General features: G+C 50.6%; 1 protein-coding gene across 2 annotated transcripts in view; it reads left to right on the top strand.

Annotated features, from left to right (window-relative positions):
* Positions 1-9,536: 9,536 nt before the first annotated feature.
* Positions 9,537-26,693, top strand: part of SV2A (synaptic vesicle glycoprotein 2A) — a 52,278-nt gene continuing 35,121 nt past the window's right edge. The window contains exons 1-2 of one of the 2 annotated variants that reach the window (XM_084613208.1): positions 9,537-9,697; positions 24,774-25,678. In XM_084613208.1, coding sequence (XP_084469334.1) covers positions 25,090-25,678 — 589 coding nt within the window. In that variant the 5' untranslated portion in view covers positions 9,537-9,697; positions 24,774-25,089. The remainder of the gene's footprint in view (positions 9,698-24,773; positions 25,679-26,693) is intronic. The other variant, XM_084613209.1, reaches the window with a different exon arrangement.

The raw sequence follows: 26,693 nt of genomic DNA, 5'->3' as shown, positions 1-26,693 counted from the left end.
CCATTTCCTGGGCGTGGGCCTTTCCTCACGGCCTCTTCCCCGCTGCTGCTATTTCAGATACCGATGGCAGAACAAACACTATTGGCTCTCAGTGTTCTCTGGGTTGGGAAGCCACCAGAAACCACTCAGGGCTGCAGTATAGGGGTGTAGAATCATAGAATATCAGGGTTGGAAGGGACCTCAGGAGGTCATCTAGTCCAACCCCCTGCTCAAAGCAGGACTAATCCCCAACTAAGTGATCAGCCTCTTCCTACCCACCGTGGTCTGGCTCTCCCCTCGCTTAAACCAGCTTCCCCCCGATTCAATGGACAGTAGTGGGGATGTCCCTTTATCCCGCCCTGCCTAAGTGAGGTCAGATTCAGAGCCCTGAGAACCGAACGGACTTGTCACCATTTGGTTTAACGCTCTGCGCGGTGTTTGACCTGGGCAGAGACTCTATCAATCGCTGTGACACGTGTGAGGCGGGAAAGGTGCCTGCTCTGAGGTGCTGGCAGGACAGATGTACGGAGAAAGGCATGGGGGCCTAACAGCAAAGGGCAGTGGAGCCTAGTGTGAAAGTTCATCTGGTGGCTTGACTGATAGATGTAATACAGGGATAGATTTTTAAGGCCAGCCCTGACACAGGTCAGACAATTTCCCCTGGTTACCCCTCTATTCAGCCTAATAACCTGTGTCTGGCTAAAGCGTCGTCCAGAGAGGAATGCAGTCTGGATCTGAAGACCTCAAAATATGGAAAATCCACCACTTCCCTTGGCGGTTTGTTCCACTGATTAGTCACCTTCCCTGTTAAAAATTGACACCTTTTTCCTAACTTCCATTGGTCTGGCTTCAGCTTCCAGCCATTGCTTCTTGTTCTGCCTTTCCCCGCTAGATTAAGGGGCCCTGTAGTACCTGGTATATTCTCCCCATGAAGGCACTTGCCCAAGGTACCAGAGAACTCCACAGGTTTTGTCTGGGTATTTTCCTTTGGCCTGGTAGCTACTGCACAGGACTGGGGTGCAGGAGAGCTGGGTTCTATCCTTGGCTCTGTTACTGGCCTGCTGAGTGACAATGGGCAAGTTACATCTACTCTCTGTGCCTCAGTTTCCCCATCCATAAAACGGGGATAATGAAGCCAACCTCTTTTGTAAAAGTGCTTTGATATCTATGCCTGAAAAGAGCTATGGAGTCCTGCCTCAGCACGGGGGCATAAACGAGGTGAGGTTCCTTCCAACCTTCCCTTTCTAGGAGTCTGTTATTGATTAATCCCTAAGGTGGGATTTGCAGCATCGCTCAGTGCTGGCCAGACTCTGCTCTCAGTGAGTCTGACGGGAGTTTTACTGTTTGCGTTAACAGACCAGTGCGGAGTGATTTCTTTTTATTTCGCACATACATTCCACCCTTGTGCCTAATCCTGCTTTAAGGAGAGGGCTAGGCCTTGTCAGGTTCGCTTTCTGCTTCTCCAGTGCTAGCATAGTTGAGTGTTTCTGGCACCCAGGAGGAAAAGTTAATTAAGAAGAAACCAGCTCCTCTGTTTTTCATCCCATGAGGTTTAAACTGAATGGAAATGTTTCTGCGCCCATTAGGCGTTGTAGAACTTTGTTTTTATGTAAGTTCCTACACTTCAGGGCTAAAGGACTTGACAGTTCTAACCTTTCCCCCAGACTGATTCTGCTGTAGCTCCTTGATCATGACCCATAGACGCCCCCCCACGCTATCCCTGGGCCCCTACACAGCACTGCCATTTCACCCTAATCCTGACTCACAATTCTTCTCTGCCGATGCCTCCAATCCACAGCTCCCCTGCTATTCAAGTCCTGGGGTTCTTCCCCCCACCCCTCTCCACATGCTGATGCCCTTCAAATACAACCTGCAGCACCCCCTGCTATTCTAGTCCTGGGCCATGAGGCAGCTCTGATGACTCACCTCAATTGTGACTCCCTTGCCTCTGTTTCCCCATCTGTAAGATGGTGATAATACTCCTCTACCGGCTGGGAAGCTTTATGAATGTTTACACAGTATCTGGAGACCCTTGGGTGGAAGTGAAGTTGTTCTAGAAGGGCTCTAGAGGTGATCCTGGCAATTACAGACCAGTAAGTCTAACGTGAGTACTGGGCAAATTAGTTGAAACTGTAGTAAAGAATAAAATTGTCAGACACATAGAAGAACATAAATTGTTGCGCAAAAGTCAACATGGTTTCTGTAAAAGGAGATCGTGTCTTACTAATCTATTAGAGTTCTTTGAGGGGATCAACAAACATGTGGACAAGGGGGATCCAGTGGATATAGTGTACTTAGATTTCCAGAAAGCCTTTGACAAGGTCCCTCACCAAAGGCTCTTACGTAAATTAAGTTGTCATGGGATAAGAGGGAAGATCCTTTCATGGATTGAGAACTGGTTAAAAGACAGGGAACAAAGGGTTTGAATAAATGGTAAATTTTCAGAATGGAGAGGGGTAACTAGTGGTGTTCCCCAAGGGTCAGTCCTAGGATCATTCCTATTCAGCTTATTCATAAATGATCTGGAGAACGGGGTAAACAGCGAGGTGGCAAAGTTTGCAGATGATGCTAAACTGCTCAAGATAGTCAAGACCAAAGCAGACTGTGAAGAACTTCAGAAAGGTCTCACAAAATTAAGTAATTGGGCAACAAAATGGCAAATGAAATTTAATGTGGATAAATGTAAAGTAATGCACATTGGAAAAAATAACCCTAACTATACATACAATATGATGGGGGCTAATTTAACTACAACTAATCAGGAGAAAGATCTTGGAGTCATCGTGGATAGTTCTCTGAAGACATCCATGCAGTGTGCAGCAGAAGTCAAAAAAGCAAACGGGATGTTAGGAATCATTAAAAAAGGGATAGAGAATAAGACGGAGAATATCTTATTGCCCTTATATAAATCCATGGTATGCCCACATCTTGAGTACTACGTACAGATGTGGTACGCTCATCTCAAAAAAGATATACTGGCATTAGAAAAGGTTCAGAAAAGGGCAACTAAAATGATTAGGGTTTTGGAACAGGTCCCATATGAGGAGTGATTAAAGAGGTTAGGACTTTTCAGCTTGGAAAAGAGGAGACTAAGGGGGGATACGATGGAGATCTATAAAATCGTGAGTGGTGTGGAGGAAGTGTCTAAGGAAAAGGTATTTACTGGTTCCCATAATATAAGAACTAGGGGCCACCAAATGAAATTAATGGGCAGCAGGTTTAAAACAAATAAAAAGAAGTTCTTCACTCAGTGCACATTCAACCTGTGGAACTCCTTGCCTGAGGAGGTTGTGAAGGCTAGGACTATAACAGGGTTTAAAAGAGAACTGGATAAGTTCATGGAGGTTAAATCCATTAAGGGCTATTAGCCAGGATGGGTAAGGAATGGTGTCCCTAGACTCTGTTTGTCAGAGGGTGGATATGGATGGCAGGAGAGAGATCACTTGATCATTACCTGTTAGGTTCACTCCCTCTGGGGAACCTGGCCTTGGCCACTGTCAATAGACAGGATGCTGGGCTGGATGGACCTTTGGTCTGACCCGGTATGGCCGTTCTTACGTTCTTATGTACTGTGGTTTCCTGCAGCCTGAGAATTTGGTCTTTTCCTCACGTTGCTGTGAACCTCTCTGGTGGAAGAGGAGGGGAAAAGATACTGGTCCCTCTGCCTTACCTCTTCAGTCTAAGGTCTTGCCTGCACAGGAAGGCTTTTTCAGTATCCCCTAAAATGGGAGTTTGTGGGTACCACATGTGTTTGTACCTGCCCGCTCCATGGTTGGGGAGCGGCTGGTCTTACAGAGCTGGAAGAAAGAAAGATACAGATAGTAAGAAGGCAGGCAAGCAGAAGGTAAACAGAGCCCATGGCAGAAATTCAGGGGAAGATGAACTTGGGGCTGGAGAGCACAGGTTTGAGATAGACTGGATGTGTGATGAGAACAGCCAGCAAAGAAAACACGGGAGGAAGAGGACAGCGAGAAAGGACATGCAAGACTGAGGATCTGATGGAAAGAATCTGTCAGTAGTAGTCTGAAAAGGACTGGAACTCCATGGCCTGTGAACTAGTGCCATGGACTGGAAGGAGTGGCAAAGAATTGTGGGCACTTTGATCCTGTATAACCAGGAAAGGCATCAAGAAATGAAGTGATTGTGATACCAGAATAACCCCCGTGTGGACACTCTTGTTCTGGTATAAAGCTTTGTCCATGCATGGAAGTTGTAATGCTTAGCTACACCAGTATAGTTGAAGCTGTAAAATCCCTTAATGTGGAATTCAGTTATATTGGTATAAAGGGAGTTATTCTGGTATAGGTTATCCCCATATGGAAGGGGAATAAGGTACACTGGTATAAGGCACCTTTGTATCAGTGTAGCTGCATCCACACTAGAGGCTGCATTGCTAAAAATTATACCCCTACATTTACATCGGTGCAAAATCTATGTGTGGGCCAGGCCAGTAAGAGTGGCTTTTTTTGGTTTAGTTTATATTTGGGGAGGGGTTTAAGCTAAACTAAAACAGTGTTTCCATCAAGGTTACACCAGCATAACCAACCTGTATAACTAGCTTGGTGTAATTTGGAAAACTTTCTAATAGAAGTATCATCATCATCGAGACAAATTGCAAAGGGACGTAGCCTTCTTGCAGATCAAACACCATCCGGATCGATCTCCAGCTAGGTCCTTCAGGTGGTCTGACTGGATGGTCAATGTATGTCCGTCACTGGCGATCTTATCATGCCTCCAAAGCTTTTAGTGTCCCTGTGATCTCCAGCTGCGTAGCGGCATTCCTGGGCACACATGCTTTGTAACGCGTTTGGTCTTCCATCCTGATAATACTGAGAAAGCTGCCGAAACTGAACTACAGCGGCAGCTGCTGGGTTCAGCTTTGGATGTTCTTGTTGCAGATCTTGTCCTGCCACTGACTGTGGAGAGGCTGATGAAGACGGCAAGAATCATAAACAGCCACCTGGTGTTCTTCAGCCTTGCTCAGCACCCGCGTTTCAGTGCCGTGCCATCGAGCGGCTATACCTGCGGTTCTGTAGATCCACAGCTTCCTAGCAAACCTGATGTCACGGCGTCCCCACAAAGGCTGATGAATAGCCCAGAACGGGGCAGCAACTGGTGCTATACGAACATCCGCATCCTTTGTGCATCCTCTCCCACTCTGACATTGCCCAGGTATTTGGCTGTTGTCACCTGCTCCATGTCCCATCCAGACAGGTTAATGCTGAGCTGTTTATACTCTAGAGCTCCCATGGTAAAGGCCGGCGACTTACTTTTACCTGGATTAATAACCAGACTGATGCATCCTGTTTCTTGCCTGACCAGGTGGGCCATTGGCTGCAGCGACCCACCAATGTGAGCCAACAAGACCATGTCATCAGCGTGTTCGAGATCTCGCTGCAGCTTTCCATTCTGTTATCGAGCTCTTCTGTCAACAAAGCTATCTGCCAAGTCACTGCCTCAGATCCGGCAGGCTTGCTTGATGCCCTGAATCAATGGTCTGACAGAAGCCTATAGAAAGTGCTCATGAAAGTCAACCATCTTCTGCAAAAATAAGCCCCAAGCTGTATAGCACGAATGGTGTCTCGGTACTGAGGCACAGTGCTAATCTATATGGACATTTTTGTGCTGTGGGTGAATCTCTCCTAAGGACAAGGGCTGATCTATGTTACCTAATTATACCAATAGATTATACAGCCCTTCCCCGGTGACATCCACTGAACTTCTGGTACTGGATTAAGTGTGCCCACATGGGCGAGTGGGTTAATGCCAGTGTAACAATGTCCGTTTAAATTCAAACCATAGGTTATACCAGAGAAAAGGTTCCCGTCTCGATGCGGCCTTAAGCTGAGACTCCTCAAATCCATTTCACTTGTGGTCAAAGCTGGGATTTGAACCCAGGGCTGGGGAAGCCATTGCACCAGCCGTCTACCCTATCTCTTCCCACCTGCTTGCACAATTATGCTTCACCGGAGGCCATGTCACCTGCACGGCTGTCACACTGACGGGCAGCAGAGTCTCTGCAGAGACAGTTGTTGAACTGTCAATCATTCGCCAGGCGCTGCAGAGTTGACCTGCTGAGACTGCAGCCATGTGTTCAGGAGTCCTCCAAACTGGCCTTGATGCTGCAGTCTGAGCAGGGTGGATGTGAGTGGCCGGGCAGAGGCGGTGAACTGACCTTGCTGGTCAGTTTCACCTGCCCCATTTCCCTGGGCTCCCAGGAAGATCGTTCAGTTCAACAGGAAGTCAGTCTCTGGCTTCAGCCCTGCATGAGAACCAAGGCCTTTTTTTTCAGAGGTGGATTTCGCAGCCTGCATAGATCCTGGATGATGTCACACTCCTCCTCTGTGGGGACTGATGGGCCCGCCTTTCCCTGCAGCTCATGCCTAGCTGCACTGCAAGCTTCCTCTTGCACTGCCCCATGTGTGCCCTTCCCCCCCCCGAAATGCAGGCACCAGAGGGGAGTCTGGTCTCTGGGTGGCTGATTCTCCTTGGCCTCTCTACTGAGGGCACTAGCTGAGCTGGCATTTGCAGCAGGAACAGACGCAATGTCTCTCCTGGCTTTGTACCCTGGGGAGGGGCCCTGACTCAGGAAAGCACTTAAGTGTGTGCTAAACTTTAAGCATATGCTTAAGTCCCCCTGGCTTCAGTGAGACTCGCACATGCTTTAGTGCTGTCCAGACTAGAGATATTTTTGTGAGTTGGGTCTCCGCTGGCCAAAGCACATAAGCCATCAGCCCTGGAGTCGTAGTGGCAAGGTGTCCTCTGCTCTGGAATGGCCCAAGTCACAGGGTCAGATTCTTCATTGTCCTGGGTTTTTGAGAGGTAGGATGACATAGTGGTTAGGGCACTAGCCTGGACCGAGGAGAGCTAGGTTCAATTCTCTGCTCTGCCACAGACTCCCTGTATGACCTTGGGCAAGTCACTTAGTCGCTCCGTGCCTTAGTTTCCCCCATCTTTACAATGGGGCTAACAGCACAGCTGTAACTCACAGGGGGGTGGCAAGGATAAATTCATCAAAGATTGCGAGGTGCTCAGATACCACGGTAATGGGGGACAGATAAGGACTTTAAATAAATAAACAAACACCTCTTGGGAAGTCTATATGATACATCCCCATTCTGATGCAGTTGCACTTTGCACAGAGGTGAATAACTGTGTCAGGCCAGGGCAATGGAAAATTGGGCCCGATGCGTATGGCTATTCAAAGGCCCCACTCCGTGCTCAGCCCTTTGGATGAAGTTGGTTGGAGTTTGGTTGGCGAAGGTTTGTACAGAGGCCGGCGGAAGTGTCCTTTGTCTGCCATTGGCTCGGGGCGTTCGTTGTTAACCGTTGCTTGTTGTTTGATTATCTTGGCGGGAAAGGCATGTGACCCACGGAGTAGGACACTGCCCAGTGGCTCAGCAGACCTGGATGCTAGTCCCAGCGCTGCCACTGATCAGCTGGGTGACCTTGGGCAAGTCCCCTTCCCCTCTTGTCTATGTCAATGAGACCCCGATCTTGGGGAGTGGGTGGGTGGGAGGGGCATGCTTTGGGTGCTAACATAATACAAACAATATATGTATTTGAAGGAAACTTGATGACTGTTTTATAAATCTACCTAAACAAGGTGTGACTGCTTAGAAAGATCCTCTGAGTTCATGGCTCTTGGGTTTTGAGTAAAGATTGTTTCTTTTAAGCTTGTACAAAGGAGTCAGCCTGGACAGAGGGCTGGGGAAGGTTCTAGGCAGGAGCGGAGCAAGAGATACGGGAGAGCTTCAGGGATGATACCGTTTTACTTATTAAAGTTCCTTGTTCAGTGTTGGAAGAAAGTGTATCTCCCTCTGATGCTTTGTTACCTGAGGCTTGGGATCCAAATAAGATAATTTAAGGAGCTGGCTACTGCCTGCACCACTGCCCTCCCCTGTACATAATTGGAACTGCTTAGCTGTGTGTCATTGGCCCTATACTGCATACACCTAACGGTGATTCTCCTTTAGCTCAAGTGGCAAGGCCCTACACATTTGGCACAGGAGGATTAGAATTCTATCCTTGCTGTTTCTGTGAAGTCCTGAACGGTATCATGGCAGTAACAGTGAAGTCCTCTGTAACCACAGGTTTTTTACAATATTATTTCAGGTTTCAGAGTAGCAGCCGTGTTAGTCTGTATTCGCAAAAAGAAAAGGAGTACTTGTGGCACCTTAGAGACTAACCAATTTATTTGAGCATAAGCTTTTGTGAGCTACAGCTCACTTCATCGGATGCATTCACTGGACTCTTTGCTGTAAACTTTCCCCCGCTTAAAAAACCAACCAACCAAAAAAAAAAACCCCCAAACCCAACCCACTTCCTCCTCTCCAAGGGAAATGAAACACCATAACGAAGAAACTTTGGTGGCTGATTGAAAGGTAAGCCCTACTAATGCCATGGAAGTTGGAAGGTTGTGGCACTGTTGCAGACCGCAGTTGATCTTCCAAGCCCACTGTGCACCCTGCATTACTCAGGGTTTGTCTCCGCAGCGGGAACTCCAGCGGCAGAGATCCCCATCGTGTCAACTATTCTGCAGCGGCTGAAGGTTTTTTTTCCAGCTCTGTAGGAACTGCCCCTCCCCCAGCGGTGGCACCAAGGTCAACGGAAGGATTATTCCATTGACTCAGCCACCTCTACCCCAGAGGTTAGGTTGGCACAGCTGCAGCGCTCAGGTTGCCTTTTTTGCACCGCAAAGCGATGGAGCTCTGTCAGTCTAAAATGTTTAGTGTGGGCCAGGCCTTAGGCGGTGGCTGTGTGCAGCTCATGCACAGAGGAAGGATAATCCCGCAGTTAGGATGCTAACCTAGGATCTACAAGACTTGGCTTCAATTCCCTGCTTCACTACAGACTCTCTGAGTGACCTTGGGCAAGTCAATTAATCTTTCCGTGCCTCAGTTCTCCATCCTACCTCACTGGAGCGTGGTGAGGATAAAATAACTCCAAGACCGAGCCGCTCGAATACCCCCAGTAACGGGGGCCAGAGAATCTAGATAGTTTAACTCTGCTGTATTGAGATGTGTAATTCAAATGGCTAACATCAAGGATTTGGGTTTGTTTGGTTTTCCTCCCCCCCACACAAAAAAGCCACTGATTCCTGTTTGAAAAATCACATTTAAATGCAGCGTGCTGTGTCTCTGCGGTTGTGATGGGTTGGGGGGGAAGAGGGAGGGCGAAAAATTGCGATAGGTGACTGCGAGCATCTCCGAGCAAAAACAAACACAAACACAAAGTATCTTTCTGCTGCTGCCATTCCTCCCAGCAAAGCTGTCCAGGGGCAGCTATCAGATGAAACTGACTAATAATACACCATCAGTCAGTCTCACCTCCTTCAGTGCATTTCAGTGAAGCAGGTTAAACTGAAATCTCGTCCCTGACGGAGGCAACCTGATCTTGCAGAACATTCCCACATGGATGGGTAACCGGCTGGGGGAGGCATTCTCTTTTTTTTTCCTGGTTCATTAAAAAAAAAAGACAACCCCTCCTCCTTCTCTGTTTCATTTTCTATAGCAGCCGGTCCTGCCACCACCCTTCCCTGGGCTGTTACAATGGACTCTCCCAATGTTCAGTGTGTGTGTAGAAGGCTGCGATGCTAATGCTCGTTCTGGTACCCATGAGCTATTTCCTTCCTGTATCCCTGCCAGAGCATCCTTCATAATATCACGCGAGACAGATACTTAAAGAGGGCTGTGGCAGAGCGGAGTATAGACCACAGGTAAGGAGGAAAACAAATGTCTTTGTAAAAACAAGGTGCTTTAATTAGTATAATTGGATACATAGTTGTTGATGTAGAAAGGTTTTTTTGGGTTTTTTCCCCCCTCCCCCTTTGGTGTGGCCATTTTGTCCTGAAAAACCTTGCCTCTAGGTTTTGTCTGTCTTTTTATTTGTGTATGAGTGTTAATAGCGTCCGGTCATCTCACTTGCCCCGGTTATTCCAGCTATCCTACAGCTTGGAATCTATGCAGATAGATCTTTGGTAGGTTGGGTGATAGGCATCTCATTGGAGGGATGGTTATTTATATCGATGAAACCCACGCGTCTTGAACAGGGGAAGAAATCTGTACCGGATTTGGGAGCGAGTGTATGTGTTGGAAAATGACCTTGGGGACTGTAGATTTAAAAACTCTCATTATCTATTGTCGCCATGGTTTTTGTTGGTCTATGAGGAGGTCTCTAAAAGAACAGAGAATGCCTTCCCCAATGAAGCGAAATCACTTGTTAACTCAAGTCCCAACCCTTTCCAATCCAACCAAACAAATCGTCTTTGGCACATTTGGGATTTATAAGTGTGTGTTTAACTAAACCACTCTTTTAAACCCAGGAGTAAGTACTGTATTGATCAACAGCTCTGATCAAAGAAATGGCAAAAGGAAATGGGTTAAAAAATAAATAACCTTGTCTGGAAACTGCTGATAGTGTTTATTTGCTGAGATGCTCAGCTTAAATCTTGGTACAGATTTTAAATAGCAGCAATGTATTTATATGCGTAGGAGGGTATTTTGGGGGATTCCAACTTTGACGATGAAATGTCTGCTTGTAGATTGTCTTAAAATCAAAACTAGCTCTGGGTTTAAACAGCTTCAATCCTTCATAAACTGCCTTGACACAGCTGCTAAGAATTATGGCTTAGATTATGGCTTTAAAAACCATCATTTCTACCAGGGAGGAGAAGAGCCTATGACCTTGTTCCGATAGATCTAATTACATCTAGATTTCCCCTTCTCCCTTGTCGAGTCCCTAAGTGTACAGCTGCGTCGCAGTAAATATAACTGCCTTGACATGGCTTTAGTGAATATCGAAAGGAAAAAAGGGACTGGTGAGGAGACTGGAGATGGTGTTAGCTGGGTGAGAATGACCTTGTCATAAAGAAGCGGGTCACATTGTTTTCTTCAAGGACGCTAATTTGTTTATTTAAAACTTAGCACCTTTCGTCCCTTCTCGTATTATTTGAGCCCGCATAAAGGAACTTGGATGGGGTTGTTCAGAGAGGGGGAATGGGCGTAGGAGGTAATTTGTGTTCGTTAAAAGCACATTGCGTCGTTCATTCAGAAATGAGCTGTTGCCAGCTCTTAGAATCATAGAATATCAGGGTTGGAAGCAGGGCTAACTCCAGGCATCAGCTTTCCAAGCAGGTGCTTGGAGCGGCATTCAAAATGGGGCGGCAATTCGGCGGCAGCCCCGCTGCTCTTCCCGCCGCCGCGGCTTTTGGGCAATTCGGCGGCGACTGCTTGGGGCGGCAAAATTGGTAGAGCCGCCCCTGGTTGGAAGGAACCTCAGGAGGTCATCTAGTCCAACCCCCTGCTCAAAGCAGGACCAATCCCCAGCTAAATCATCCTAGCCAAGGCTTTCTCAAGCTGGGCCTTAAAAACCTCTAAGGATGGAGATTCCACCACCTCCCTAGGTAACCCATTCCAGAGCTTCACCACCCTCCTAGTGAAATAGTTCTCCTAATATCCTACCTAGATCTCCCCCACTGCATCTTGAGACCATTGCTCCTTGTTCTGTCATCTGCCACCACTGAGAACAGCCGAATTCCATCCTCTTTGTAACCCCCCTTCAGGTAGTTGAAGGCTGCTGTCAAATCCCCCCTCATTCTTCTCTTCTGCAGATTTACATTTTTAATAGCTTTTTCGAGTCGGTTTGTGTGAACGTGATCTACCTGGGGTGTGCAGGGATACGTACAATGTGTACGGATGTGACTGTGGCTCGCACACAGAGAATGCAGAGTCAGCACTATCTATTTTTGACTCCCCAGTTTGCATTTAAATCCTGCCTTCTCTCTCACACTCACGCACACACAATCTCTCAGAAGATGCATTATCCCAGCTGTCTGCTTTGTAGGAGCCTGATCCACACACGCACTGGCCCTGCTCTGCAAAATCCCACTGGCCTAGGTCAAGTAACAATTCATCCCCTGCCCTTTAGGTGAGTGAATTACATAGAATCATAGAATATCAGGGTTGGAAGGGACCTCAGGAGGTCATCTAGTCCAACCCCCTGCTCAAAGCAGGACCAATCCCCAACTAAATCATCCCAGCCAGGGCTTTGTCAAGCCTGACCTTAAAATATCTAAGGAAGGAGATTCCACCACCTCCTAGGTAACACTTTCCAGTGTTTCACCACCCTCCTAGTGAAAAAGTTTTCCCTAATATCCAACCTAAACCTCCCCCACTGCAACTTGGTTACCCTTGGTTTCTCCATCCTCCTTGGAAGGGTGGGCAAGTAGATTGCATGGCTGGACGTATAGGTGATGTGGTCAGGCTGCACTGCTTGCTCCCACATCCAGGGGTGACGGGAGGTGCAGCCATTATTATTTTAGAAGGGCTAATTTTAACTTGAAATCATGCCCCCCCCCCACTCTCTGACACACAGTACATAAATGGCCATGTCTGTTTCATCCTGCTTGACTTACACTTTTATTCGTGCATTTTTTTCTCTCCCCTTTCCTCCCACCCCATCTCTCTCTCTCTCACACACACACACTGTTCTCAGGTGTGTTTGTGCTGCCGAAGATAAAAATAGTCTTTCTGGGGGAAGTGGCTGGCTGGCTGAGAGACTTGGCTGGCTGGCTGAGGGATGCGTTCCTAGAATCATAGAATCATAGAATATCAGGGTTGGAAGGGACCCCAGAAGGTCATCTAGTCCAACCCCCTGCTCAAAGCAGGACCAATTCCCAGTTAAATCATCCCAGCCAGGGCTTTGTCAAGCCTGACCTTAAAAACCTCTAAGGAAGGAGATTCTACCACCTCCCTAGGTAACGCATTCCAGTGTTTCACCACCCTCTTAGTGAAAAAGTTTTTCCTAATATCCAATCTAAACCTCCCCCACTGCAACTTGAGACCATTAGTCCTCGTTCTGTCATCTGCTACCATTGAGAACAGTCTAGAGCCATCCTCTTTGGAACCCCCTTTCAGGTAGTTGAAAGCAGCTATCAAATGTATCCTGAATGTATCTTCCCTATTCCCTCCTGAGATCTCACCTTCAAACACATCCCGTGCCAGTGGAGCTGTACCCGTTCATGCCAAGTGGCCCAGGCTGGTTTCTTCATCCTGGCTTGGCTCCCGTTGGCATCAGCAAGAGGTAGGCATGTGTATTGGCCTGGAGTGTTTGACCACTGCTCTGGCAGTGGTTTGGTCAGGCCCTGAAGGGAAAGGAGAGTGGGGCAGTGGTTAGAACAGAGTCCTGGGAGTCTCTCTAGCTTTGCCATGATGCTGGGCAAGTCACGCCCTTCTGTGCCTCGGTTTCCTCTTCTGTAAAATGTGGACAGTGACCCCACCCTCACAAGGGGCATTGCGGCTTGAATTCGTTGGTGATTGTAAAGTGTTATGAGCCCCTCAGAGGGAAGTGGCTGGATGGGGCAAAGAACTGCTGTGGCCATTTCTGTAGCATGTCTCCTCCCACTGCCACCGAGTCCCTGCAATCACTCTGGTCCCAGCTTTGTCACTGGGGGTGATCTAAGTGTTTCCTTGGCTGCAGGGGGGATCCTCGGTGAAATCCGTTTGTACGCGTCTCCCTGTCAGACACATCCCTGCCTAGCGACCCTCTGTAGGGGGCATTCTGCACCCCTCGCTTTCCAGTAGCCTCTGCCAGCAGGCCCTGCAGATCCAGTTACCAGCCTGCTCAGCTGTAGGAAACAAGCAGGCCTGCCTGTGAGACCTGGGGGAAGAGCCCGGCTTAGTTCTGTTCTCTGCAGTCCCTCACAAGCCTGACCTGCCAGCACTGCCCAAAGGGGAACATCATTTGCAATGAATGAGCTGAAGCTTGTGAAGATCTGGGCATTTGCTCGTCTTCCAACCTGCCCTGCACCCCGCCCCCCCAGCAATTCGAGGCACAAACGCTCCGCTCTCTCTAGCTGCCGGCCTGGATTCTGCCGATATTCATTGCTCCTTCAACCTTTTCTGGAAACATCTCCCTGAAAGTGACCGTGAATTAGTATCCTGCCACACACTGGCCTGTCTGTCATCTCCGCAGGGGTCTCAGCACAGCAGGGCGGGATCTGGTCTTCCCGTCCTGCAAACATTTTTGGAGAGGTCGAAAAAAATGTCCCTTGCCAAATCAGGATGAAAAGTCCATCTTGAAAACTTGCGCAAACTGACAGCTTGCAAAAAAAAAAAAAAAAAATCTGGCTTGGGTCAACTGCTACATTTTCATTGTGGTTTTGACCATTGTTACCCCCCTATGCTTTAGCGTTCATTTCAAAACAAAAAAGCTGTTTGTCCAGAAAACGGGAATTTTTCATGTAGAAAAGGTTGAAACTCCCCCCGCCCCGCCCCGCCCCCGCACACACACACACGCTGCCCCTTTCCAAACCGAAACGTTTCTGCTGGAAAAATTGGCATTTTGCTGACAACAACAACGACAAAAAATTAACTGGAAAATTCCCAGCCTGCTCTGGGTTTTTTGGGACTGGCAATGCAGTGGGTGCCCAGATGCATTTCAGAGCCCAGGTCAGGGGCGAGGCTGGGTCACCAGGCAGGGTGCTCTGCTAGAAGAACGAGATGGCGCTGCGACCCCTCTAGGAAAGGCTCTTTGCCAGCACCGCTCCCCCACTGCCTGTCTTATCCACCTGGTAAATGGCCTATATTTTTGCTTGGCTAGGGACAATTTTTATTGCCAACCAGGGCGAAAGGCAGGAGGGCCAGTAGCTGGGCTGGGATGCTTTTGGCTGCCTAAGCAGAGCCCTGCGTGGATACAAAATTGCGGATTGGATGTGGATGCCAAACATGGTTTGTGGATATCTGCAGATTTGCAGGGCTCTGTGCATAAGAGCACTGCCCCTCACTGGGGGGGTTGGGATGAAGCACCTGGAATGGCCATGTCCTTTTCCCTGTGTTAGTCAGCATGGGTGCAGCTTAGGCAGAACTGATCCTATCTAGGTTCGTATCCCATGCCCACCACCGTGGTCTCTGGGTGCCACACACCCAGGTCTCCCAAGGTGGAGTTGGTGTAGATGCTGAGAGCTGGGGAGTAAGGTTGCCAGCCCTCCAGGACTATGTCCTGTGATGAAACCTCCAGGAATATGTCCAATCAAAATTGGCAACCTTAGTGGACGGTGAGCCCTCAGCAGCCCAGCTGCTGTGTCCGGACCAGTCAGTTTCATCCCTGAGCAGCGAAGGGAGCAGGGTATCATGGGGACCTTTATTTAACTGTTTCCTCCATTGCCCTGCACCTCAGGCACCAGTGGAAGCTGGATGTGGGAACACGGCCGCTCTGACCTGGCGATGGCAGACACCCCTCGGCACTGGTGTAAATGGATGCAGGGCATCAGCCCAGTGTGGCTCCGTAAACTTACTCATACCTGGCCCGCAGTGGCAGCAGGGTTGAACCCAGGCCCTCTGGATTTAATGGCACGGGCCACTCCGGCCTGAGCTCAAAGGCCCCTCTCCAGTGTCTCAAGGCTGTAGCAGGCTCTTTGTGGCCCAGGCACCCACCAGAAGGGGACAGGTGGGCGAACCACGCAGTGGCCACAAAATGGTGCCAGGCCAGGCTGTGTGTTATGGGACAGCTGGGCTCAGTTGCTATGCGTGCGGGTCACTGCTGGCAGGAGGTGTGTCCCGAGGGCTTGTTCATTTTGTCATGTTTCTGACAGAAAACCCCTCGCCCTCCCGCCAGCCCTCATGTTACTGCGCCTTATGGGGCAGCCCCTTCCACAGGCTGGAGGGGCTGGCGTGATCAGACCATGTGCTGGGGGATGGGCAAGGTGGGGTGACTTTCTCTGTCATGAGGGCAGGGAGTTCTATGGGGGACAGGACCGGGCAGGGGCAGGGAGCTGTGCCTGTGGATCCAGGGCTCCCAGCTTCACAGCTGCCCCATGGCTCAGGGGCTTGGATAGCCCAGGAAGGTCTGTTCTCTCTAGGTTTGACACAACATGAGGGACAACTTACTGGCTGCCCCACTGAATCCATGGGAAGCTGGGTGCTGGGGAACCTGAGAGATGCTGCAAGCTGGCTGCATCACTCAGGGGGACACGGACCCCCTCACTTCCATAAGGCCACTGACTCACTGACCAGGAGGACTAGGCAAGTCCCCTAAAGCAGCTACTGGCCGCGCAATGTGGAAGGGTTAATGCAGCCTCAGGGTTCGGATTAGCTCTGTGACAATCATAGAATCATAGAATACAAGGGTTGGAAGGGACCTCAGGAGGTCATCTAGTCCAACCCCCTGCTCAAAGCAGGACCAATCCCCATTTTTTGCCCCAGATCCCTAAATGGCCCCCTCAAGGATTGAACTCACAACCCTGGGTTTAGCAGGCCAATGCTCAAACCACTGAGCTATCCCTCCCCCCACAAGCAGCCCTTCTTGTGAGCCCAGGGCCTCAAGGGCTCCAAGGTGGCAAAAGCACCATTAAGTCGTGAGCTGGGTTAGGGTCCGGTGAGTCTGTGATCTGTGTTTGCTCCAGGGGCTAGACGGCGATGGCAAAATGCCAGGCTTCCTCTGCTCCGGCTGGTCTCTTGCTCTGGCATCCTTCTCCTAGAGACTTGGGTTTGTAACTGGGGATCGGCTTATGGGTTTGTTGGCCTTCACGCCCCTCCTCGTGGATGTCTCTGTTTCCTATAGCATGACTGGCAGCTTCCTTTAGGAAAAGTGGTGGGATGGCAGGGAGCGGGGCCCTGCAGGGCAGGGTTGGGGTGCTCTGGCACAGCTGGGTGGGTGGGTGGATGGGCCTCCAGGTTGGGATTGAGGGGCAGCGGCAGAGCTGGGGAGCAGGAGGGGGCCCAGAGCTGGCCTGGCTGAGGGCTTGTGGGTTGGGATTCGGGGGGGGGAGCCCAGGTGTGGAACATTAGAGGGGGCTGCAGGTTGGGACTGAGGAGCATTGCAGGGCTCTGCTGCTAGGGAGAGGCCCCTGTGATTCCCAGTATCCTTTAAGAAGCATAGGAAATGAATACCCAGAAATGTGCTTTTAAATGAGGTTCAGCTTGGGAAACAAAGCCAGGCCGGCCTCTTCTCTCTCTCCCCCCGGCCTCCGCCCCGTGCCAGGCTGCAACTGGGCCTGCGACCCCGCTGAGCGCTTCCTGCCATGCCCGGAACTGCTGCAAACCCGGGCCCAGCTGGGTGCACGTGGGGAGAACTAAAGACAATCCCCCCATGAGCATCAGTGGCGGCAGTCATGTCCGCATGAGTGAGATCAGCATCCGCCCAGAGTAGCGCTCTGAGCTGCAGATGTCCTGCCTCTTGAAGATGGTTGCCACCAACCATCTGCCCGTGTGTGGGTCTGGCGGGGCCGTTCTCCCACTGCAGAGTCCAGATCTGCCCCCCACCTCCGCCCCCGGCAGAGGAACGGACCAGAACTGAGCCGAGGGCAATGCCAGCTGGCCCTGGGGGAAGCTCCCTGCTAGGGAGAGCTGTTTGGCTGTGAATTCATGCTGCCAGGGTAGCGGCACATGACTCCTTGGGGAACACAAGCACTGCCAGACTGGCTCCGACCCCAGGTCTACCTAGCTCAGTGGGCGACAGAGGAAGGGGTAAGAATCCCACAGTAGCAGAGGTGGGATAATCTACCCTCCCAGCCCATGGGTCTCACCCTCATCTGGAATAGGTAACAGTGGGCTCCAGCCCTGAAGCGTGCGCTTCTCGAGAGGTCTGTGCAGCACCCAACAGGGCCCTGGTCTCAGGTGGTGGGGACCTCCAGGTACTGCTGGAATGCCCCTGATAATCCTCCCTCTCCCTCTCCTTCTCCCTCTCTCAACAGTATCTAGGGCACTTGCGGCTTGGATGAAAGATGTTCCTCCAGGAGTGCTGCTTCTGCCCCCAGGGGAGTTTGGGGGCAGGGGCTGGTTCTGGCTGGCCTGGCTCTTCAACTGGCCCTGTCTCAGAGAGAGAGGCCCTCTCTGTGTTACTGGCTTTTTGGCAAGCTAGTATAGGTGTGTGGGGCGGGCTGTGGGCTGGCCAGGGCTTGGGGAGATGGTCCCCTGGGCAGGGAGCTTTCATAGTACCAGAGGGTTAGTAGGGACTGCAAGGATTTGAAGACCGCTACCACGTCCCCCTCCTTCATCTCCTCTTTTCCAAACTAAACATACCCAGTCCCTTCAGCCTTTGCTCCTTCAGCTCTAGCATTCCAGCCCCTGGACCACCTTGGTCGCTCACCTCTGGATCCTTCCCAGTTTCTCTACATCCTTTCTACACAGCGATGACCAGAATTGGATGCAGCCCTCCAGGACTTTCTCTGGTGGCCTGCTGGGGCTGAACTGGCCGCCCCCCGCTTCCCCGCAGCAGCCCCTTCCTGGTGAGGAGAGAGGGCGGCTGCGCATCCTTTAGGGCGCTGCAGGTGTCCCCTGGCAAACAGGCTGGGATCAAGGAGCTGCTGCTCCCTCGCCCGCCATGGTCTGGTGCCAGTGACAAGCGGTGTAAATAGTCACAGGGTGGGGTGGAAAACAGCCCCCTGGAGAAGGGACGTGGCTTGGCCAAGGTCAAACAGCGGGGCCCTGCTGAGTCTCAGGCCGGCGTGCTGCCCGCTAGGGAATCCTTCCTCCCCCATTAGCCATCCCTGCTGTCCGTAGCCGGGTCCTTCCCCCACCCGCTGTCCCCTCTTCTCGATGGGGTGCTCTGTTGATGCTGCCTGTGGCACAGCTTTCCCACTCCTGTAGACATCCTGCTCTGAGGTGACGGCTCGCCAGACTGGCCTGGACAGCACCAAGCCCCACTCCGCTAGGCCCCTGGGCCAGCATGAGGCTGCGAGGGAGCAGGGGGCCAGTTGCCAAGCCCCTGCTTGGAGTCTACAAGCAGGAAACGGGAACTCTTGCCCAGAAGCCATTGACAGCCTTGTTATCTGTGTGTTATCTGGTGCTCTCCGGGCTGTCACCAGGGCTCATCTCCCCGCCCTGGCCAGGTCCCTGATCCCAATTGCGCGTCGGCCTCCCTTGTTGCCGTTTTCCCTCCGACGTAGGACAGCAGGGAGTGAGGCCGGCCTGGCGGCAAACGCGCAGGCTTGAGAGGAGGGAAATCTGGGTTCAAGAAAAGGTTCTGCCCCCGACTGCCTGCGTGATGCTGGGCATGTCTCTTCATCTCGGTTCTCCCTCTGTACGATTCCTCCTCTGCCATGTGCGTGTGAGGCAGAAGAATAGAACCCAGGAGTCCGGAGTCCCTGGACCCCACTATTTCCATCGTGGTCAAGGTACAGTGACTGGGTCATTTCCCCCTGCAGGCTTTTCACAATGCTCCAGCGTCAGCTTGCTAGGGCTTCCCTGCAGGGGCTGAGCTGGGGGGCGTGTGTTGCAAATCGGTTCTCATATACCTCTTGGCCATTCATGAACTATCCCAATCCCCTTCCCCTATGGCTATTGGGCAAGGAGGGTCCTCGGGTCAGCCTAGAAATGATTAAGCCTTGCTCTCTCTGGTCTGCCTGCCGTATCATTTATAATCGGCATATTAAAGTATACAGTGGCAGGTTTATTTCCCACTAGCTTCGGCTGGCACAGAGTCGTTGGCATCTCTATTATGGCCAATTGGTCTGTGATTTGTGTGTAATAGGGTCTTTGTGCCTTGCTGGGATGTTACCGTCCTTTTGCGAAATCCACTTCTTATTCCAATGCAGGGGATCTTCTTCAAGAGGCTTGTCTCGGAAGAATGTCCCAAAGCATCTCCCAAATGTATTGGCCAAGATTCTCACAAGTAGGTAGGGTGAGCTTGAGAGGATCACAGGTCTCTGACTAAGTCACATCTTCAAAGGAAATCAATGGGAATGGGGCGTCTAAATCCCTTTGGGGATCCGGGCCCTGGCTGGTTTTGTAAATCCCATCCTTAAATCCTTATTGAAGCTGCTAAATAAGTCTCCTGATGTTTCAAGTACGGAGTCACCCAGCAGCTCCTATCTGAGGCCAAATGGGGGCTCTTGGGTCCTCAGCACTTCTTAAAATCAGGCCCCTTATTTAGAGACTTAACTGGAGATCTAAGAGCCCAACTTTCACCACCGCTCTTTGAAAAGTTTCCTCCCCCTTAATTAGAAGGCTCAGCCCTGTTAAGCGCTGTCTCTTGAGCCCTGGAATGGCTGCTTAAGGGAAATTGCACTGTAAAATATTGATACGAGCCAGGGATATTGTTTGGGGGGAACCTTGATTATTTACCACAAAAAAAAAAATTGTCCTCAGAGTCCTGGTTGCCTGAATCCGGGAGCAACAAACAGCAGGCAATTTCCTTGCTCAGAAATTCCCATGTCTGCCACTCCAGCGAGCAATGTGCCCAAGCATCTCTCTCTCTGCTTCCTCCCAGGATCATGCTCACAACTGCTTCTCCTGCCTCTCTGGCTCCAACACACAAGGCCTTCAAAACTGATAACTTAGCCCTTGCACTTGCAGCTAGGGAATACCACCCCCACCCCCACCCCCCTTGCTCCCAAGCCCATCAAGCTCAGCTCTGACCTGCCTTGGGCAGTCCTTCCATTGTTTGTAGCTGTCTCGACTACATAAAGGGGCTTAACTGCTCCTTCCATTGATTCTGAAAGGGAGTTCTTGGAACAGCCATGGACTATGTCTGTGATTGTCAGCTGATGGCACCTTTGAGAATAACTATATATAAATAGTGAGATCTCTCATCCCAATATCAACCTATCTGAACCGTACTTGGCTTGGGAGAGTTTCTGGATAGCTTGGGGATGACCAGAGCTAGATATGGGGATTCTTATATAGACAATATTAATAATCAATTTCCATGCTGCCACAGGTCATCCCCAGCTATGACTCGGCTTTTCCAAGCTAAGCATGGTTGGGCTACATTGATCTTTGGATGGTAGATCTCCAAGCAGGACCCTGGTGGCATAGGAAGTGACACTGGTGATGCCGTAGGGGCGCTCTTCCCTTTGGTATGGAGTCAGTGGCTCAGCACGGTGCTAGGGAACTGTGCAGCTGGAGGGGCCACCTGTTTGATGCAGTGGGAGACCAAGATCCTGAGCTCTTGTGGGTGGCTAAAGCCCTGGTGATATGTTAGTGTTTATGAAGCTGACTTCTGGGGCCAGGAAGACAGGGCCTTTTACATTCTGCTGTCCTACATCTCCACTTGCAGTTGTGGTCTCATAGCATTCTTCAATTCCTGTCTCAAATGTGTGCTATGCGGCTGTTAAACAGCCCCTGTGTCCCACCCCAGGGATGTCTGCATTTCCACAGCAGATGGTTTAGAGGCCAAGGCCATTTCATAGCGAAGCAATGGGGCTGAGTTAGCATTGGCCAAGCTCCTTCTGTTTCATGGACAGAAGGTGCTGGTTAAAAGCAAAATACCAGCCAGGCTTTTCAAAAGGAGCACCCAAACACACAGGCAAGACTTGACACCTAAGAGGGGCCTTGTTTTCAGAGGACAGGGCTCAGCACTGTCTGAAAATCCGTCTCTTCCATGGTGTCATAAATTGGACCTCCAAAATTACTAATGACTTGGAATCCTGGCTTGGAGAACATGGGGATCTTTTAAAAGTTATTTATCTGTAATACCGTAACACCTAGGAGTCCCAGCCATGGGCCAGGACCCCATGGTGCTAGGCGCTGTACATGTTCATTGCTATTAGGTGTATTATGGTAGCACCTAAAGCACCAGTCCTGGATCGGGTCCCTGTTATGTTTAGACATAAGCACAGGAAAGTTAGATAAAAACCATGAATACTCTTGGTGGAAGGTTGCCCTGGGACATGACTTTATTACTTAAACTCCAGAATGGTAACACCCAGGGACCCAAAACCAGTGAGAGACAAAGCAGGCTGCTCCCTAAAGTGGAGCAGCACAACTCACCCCACCTTATTCTAAGCTGGCTCTCTGCAGAGCTGACTCTGACTGGACACTTCCCGGCTGAGCCCTCTAGCTTGCAAATTCAAATGATGCTTGTGATTTTAACACAAATTCAATCTACCACAGAGCCCATGGTGTTAGGCTCTGTAAGGTGGGAAACTGAGGCATGAGTCCACTTAATTTAGGCTTAATCAATTTTCATCTTTATTTATACATTTTCAGACAATTGTCACTTATAGTTTCCGATCATATGTTTATGCCAGACAATAGAGAGAGAAAATGGAACAGGTGCGGACCCAAGTTCTGGGACGCTTTCCTATCCTTCCTGATGGCTGTCTCACTCTCTGGCCTCCAGGCTTTTCCTTCAGTCTCATTCCTTCCGTTTCCGGTCTGGTATTTCTCTGACTTGGGCCCTCTTTCACTTGGTTCTTCTACATTTCCACGTTAGAGTCGTTCGCTTTCCTGCAGCCACCGTTATTTAACATCACACATACCCAGTTCTCCATCGACCCACGTTTTCATGATTTGTTTTTCCATCCTCCCGTCTATGCTGTCTATAGCAGTGTGGCTGTTTATTGTGCCCGTGGGAGTGTTTGAAAGGGTTTTACTCTTGTTAGCCCCCTCTGGCAGACCCCAGAAGTACTCCACATAGCCTTGTCAACTGCTGGAAATGGTCCACCTTGATTATCACTACAAAAGGTGTTGTTTTTTTTCTCCCCTGCTGGTAATAGCTCACCTTACCTGATAACTCTCACTACAGTGTGTATGGTAACACCCATTGTTTCATGTTCTCTGTGTATATAAAATCACCCTACTGTATTTTCCACTGCATGCATCCGATGAAGTGAGCTGTAGCTCACAAAAGCTTATGCTCAAATAAATTTGTTAGTCTCTAAAGGTGCTACAAGTACTCATAGAATCATAGAATATCAGGGTTAGAAGGGACCTCAGGAGGTCATTTAGTCCAACCCCCTGCTCAAAGCAGGACCCATCCCCAATTAAATCATCCCAGCCAGAGTTTTGTCAAGCCTGACCTTAAAAACTTCTAAGGAAGGAGATTCTACCACCTCCCTAGGTAACGCATTCCAGTGTTTCACCACCCTCCTAGTGAAAAAGTTTTTCCTAATATCCAACCTAAACCTCCCCCACTGCAACTTGAGACCATTACTCCTTGTCCTGTCCTCTTCTACCACTGAGAATAGTCTAGACCATCCTCTCTGGAACCACCTCTCAGGTAGTTGAAAGCAGCTATCAAATCCCCCCTCATTCTTCTCTTCTGCAGACTAAACAATCCCAGTTCCCTCAGCGTCTCCTCATAAGTCATGTGTTCTAGACCCCTAATCATTTTTGTTACCCTTCGCTGGACTCTCTCTAATTTTTCCACATCCTTCTTGTAGTGTGGGGCCCAAAACTGGACACAGTACTCCAGATGAGGCCTCACCAACGTCGAATAGAGGGAAACGATCACGTCCCTCGATCTGCTGGCTATGCCCCTACTTATACATCCCAAAATGCCATTGGCCTTCTTGGCAACAAGGGCACACTGTTGACTCATATCTAGCTTCTTGTCCACCGTCACCCCTAGGTCCTTTTCCGCAGAACTGCTGCCTAGCCATTCGGGCCCGAGTCTGTAGCAGTGCATGGGATTCTTCCATCCTAAGTGCAGGACCCTGCACTTATCCTTATTGAACCTCATCAGATTTCTTTTGGCCCAATCCTCCAATTTGTCTAGGTCCCTCTGTATCCTATGCCTACCTGCCACCGTATCTACCACTTCTCCTAGTTTAGTATCATCCGCAAATTTGCTGAGAGTGCAATCCACACCATCCTCCAGATCATTTATGAAGATATTGAACAAAACCGGCCCCAGGACCGACCCTTGGGGCACTCCACTTGACACTGACTGCCAACTAGACATGGAGCCATTGATCACTACCCGTTGAGCCCGACAATCTAGCCAGCTTTCTACCCACCTTATAGTGCATTCATCCAGCCCGTACTTCTTTAACTTGCTGACAAGAATACTGTGGGAGACCGTGTCAAAAGCTTTGCTAAAGTCAAGAAACAATACATCCACTGCTTTCCCTTCATCCAGAGAACCAGTAATCTCATCATACTCCTTTTCTTTTTGCGGATACAGACTAACACGGCTGCTACTCTGAAATCTATGGCCTATGTTGTGACTCACAGCACCCCTGACTCAGGCTGACTTAATGGCAAATAAAGTTCATGCAAACCTCAGAGTCCTTAACTGCAAAATAATCCAAACCAGTCATCAAGGAAGCCCCCAGTCATGAGCTCCATCTGCTTCTGCCAGCTCTCTCTGGCTGGAGCTTGCCCTTTGGCCCTGCTTCCAAGTTAGTGTTTGTGTGTTCGTTCGTTCGTCCTTTCTCTCTCTCTCAACCAGATACACCCCTGCCCCTTCCTCCTGCCTTTTATATTGGACCACCTGGTTCCCCTCAGGTGGGCCCCATCTTGTAATCAGGGTTGGTTTAGCCCCAAGCTCTCCAGCCTCTGGGCAAGGCACCCTGTTAGTTATTCGAAAGTAAACCACTGACATTCCATCAATATCAAACGAGCGCATCCTCCTCCTTCTTTACCATTCAGCAATTGGCCTCATGTTTTGGTATCATCGTCCGCTCTGCCTGGGTCATCCTCAATTATTCATTGTCATCTTGCTTTTTAGCTACTGCTTCTCACTGTGGTGCCAACAGGAGAGCTCTCGCCCCTCGGCTTAGAGCGTCTTCCTCAAAGTGCTACAGCGGAGCAGCTGCCCTGTCAGCGTATTTTAATCATTTTCCAAATGTGGGTTTTCAGGGGACCTCTGCCAACGTCTTGCATCCTGCTTGGCAAACCACTGAAAAGCCTTGTCTGTAATTTTGCCTGTTGCGTTTTTGAGGTCCTTCATTCGACGTTAGGGCCTAGGTATTGAATTGTTCCCCAGCCACGTGGTATTGAATTGAATTGTTCCCCAGCCACGCGGTACAGCCAGCAGCCTTCTCCGCTGGGAACTGGCTCTTGAGAGAGGGAGCACGGATGCCCTTTCCTGCCTGATAACGCCCCCCTCTGTGTTTGTTACCCTCCCAGGACCGTCTCCATCTACTGCCACCCAAGGGAGAATCGCCCAATCGACCTGCCTGGCTGCTCCGGCGTCTCAAGCCTGGATTAAGCGAATGGGTCGCAGTTCAGTGACCTCGACTGGCCACCGTTGGAAAGCTGCGTCCTCCTTGCCCGCCGAAGATTCCCACCGCTGTCCCCTGGCCTGAGGAGACGGGGAGGGGCCCTGCGTGCTCATCCAGGAAGACCTGCCCTCCACCCCCCACCCCTCATCAAAGGCGGTTCCCATCCTCTTCTTCCTCACGCCTGTGAGATCTGAAGGTGGGGCGTCGGCCAGGGCAGAGCCATGGATGAGGGGTTCAGGGACCGCACGGCCTTCATCCGAGGGGCAAAGGACATTGCCAAGGAGGTGAAGAAGCATGCCACCAAGAAGATGGGCAAGGGCGTGGATCGCATGCAGGATGAATACACCAAGCGCTCCTACTCCCGCTTCGAGGAGGATGAGGAGGATGAGGATTACCAGCCCCAGGATGGCTACTACCGCGGCGAGTCGGCCAACGACGAGGAAGGGGCCTCCAGCGATGCCACCGAAGGGCATGATGAGGACGACGAGATCTACGAGGGCGAGTACCAGGGCATCCCCCGAAATGAGTCCCTGAAGGCCGGGGACCACCTGGCCGACAACCAGCAGGTGGTGAGCGAGTTCAGAGACTTCGAGGACTTGGAAGGGGACAAGAAGAAGGACAAGGAGGAGCTGGCCCAGCAGTATGAGCTCATCCTGCAGGAGTGCGGCCACGGGCGCTTCCAGTGGACGCTCTACTTTGTGCTGGGGCTGGCCCTCATGGCCGATGGCGTGGAGGTCTTCGTGGTGGGCTTTGTCCTCCCTAGTGCCGAGAAGGACATGTGCTTGTCAGACTCCAACAAAGGCATGCTGGGTAAGTCCTTGGGATGCCAGGAGGGCGGGGGGATGCTGACCCTCGAAGGGGAAAGAGGCATTCTGGGGGATCGTGTTCCCGGAGGGAGCCTAGCCACTATAGGCCCGAAGCAGTGCATGCTGGGAAGGGAGGCAGGGAGATATAGGCACTCCCTTTGGCTCAGCGTGGAGAGGGGTCCTCGTGACTGAAAGTTAGTTTGGCATCCCCACCCCTCTTGGTGTCCTGCTCCCAAATGCACGTGGGAGTGCTCTGCTGTGGAGAGCTGTGTGAAGTCATTTTGAGTGCACAGCACTCTCACGGTTAGTGCATTGCCGGTTCAAGCCAATGTTTTGGGGAGCCCCCCTGGCTACAAAGCCTTTCAGTTGGGTCTGCCCACCACCACCACGACCACCTGCAAGGCTCAGGATTCCGTGTGCAGAGAGCCCCCTCACTGTCCCAAGCTCCTATGAGATTAGCGCAATTGGTGTGTGCAGTGGGATAGCGGATGGGGTTTTGCAGAAGCCCCGAGTTGCACTTCCACCAAAATGGGGAGGACGCTGGCTCCGAGTGTGAATTCAGATTATTCTCCCTTCTGGGCTCTCGACTGGTGTGCTGCAGCTCTGTACCATGCTGTTGGGGGCAAAAGTGGTAAAAGTGGCTCCCAGCCCCAGGCAGACCCCTGTTGGTTTAATAGCACAGGTTGAACCCACCATGCACACAGGGCATGGCCAGAATGGGATCCGGGCCCCGATTAGCCAGGCATGTCTGCAATTTGTGTTTTTCTTTTGGCCCATGGCTGCAGGCCACCTTGGAAAGCTGGGAGAGGCTCAAGCAGCTTTCTCTGCCTCTCCCCTAGCACATGGCAACTGGGGAGTGCTGTGCTGTGTGAACCCAGGGTAGTCTTTCTCCACAAGAGTCCTACAAATTGCTTTCCCAGTGGGTGCATTGTACCCTCCTCCCGCCCCTCCAATGGGGGTTTTCATTTTTGGCTCACGTTATTTCTGCAGCAGCTAATGAGCTGCTGTATGTATGTGTG

This window comes from Lepidochelys olivacea (genome assembly GCF_965140295.1).
Source record: "Lepidochelys olivacea isolate rLepOli2 genome assembly, chromosome: 24".
NCBI lineage: Eukaryota > Metazoa > Chordata > Testudines > Cheloniidae > Lepidochelys > Lepidochelys olivacea.
Note: the sequence above shows the minus strand (reverse complement) of the source record. Positions and strands in the feature narration are given on the sequence as shown.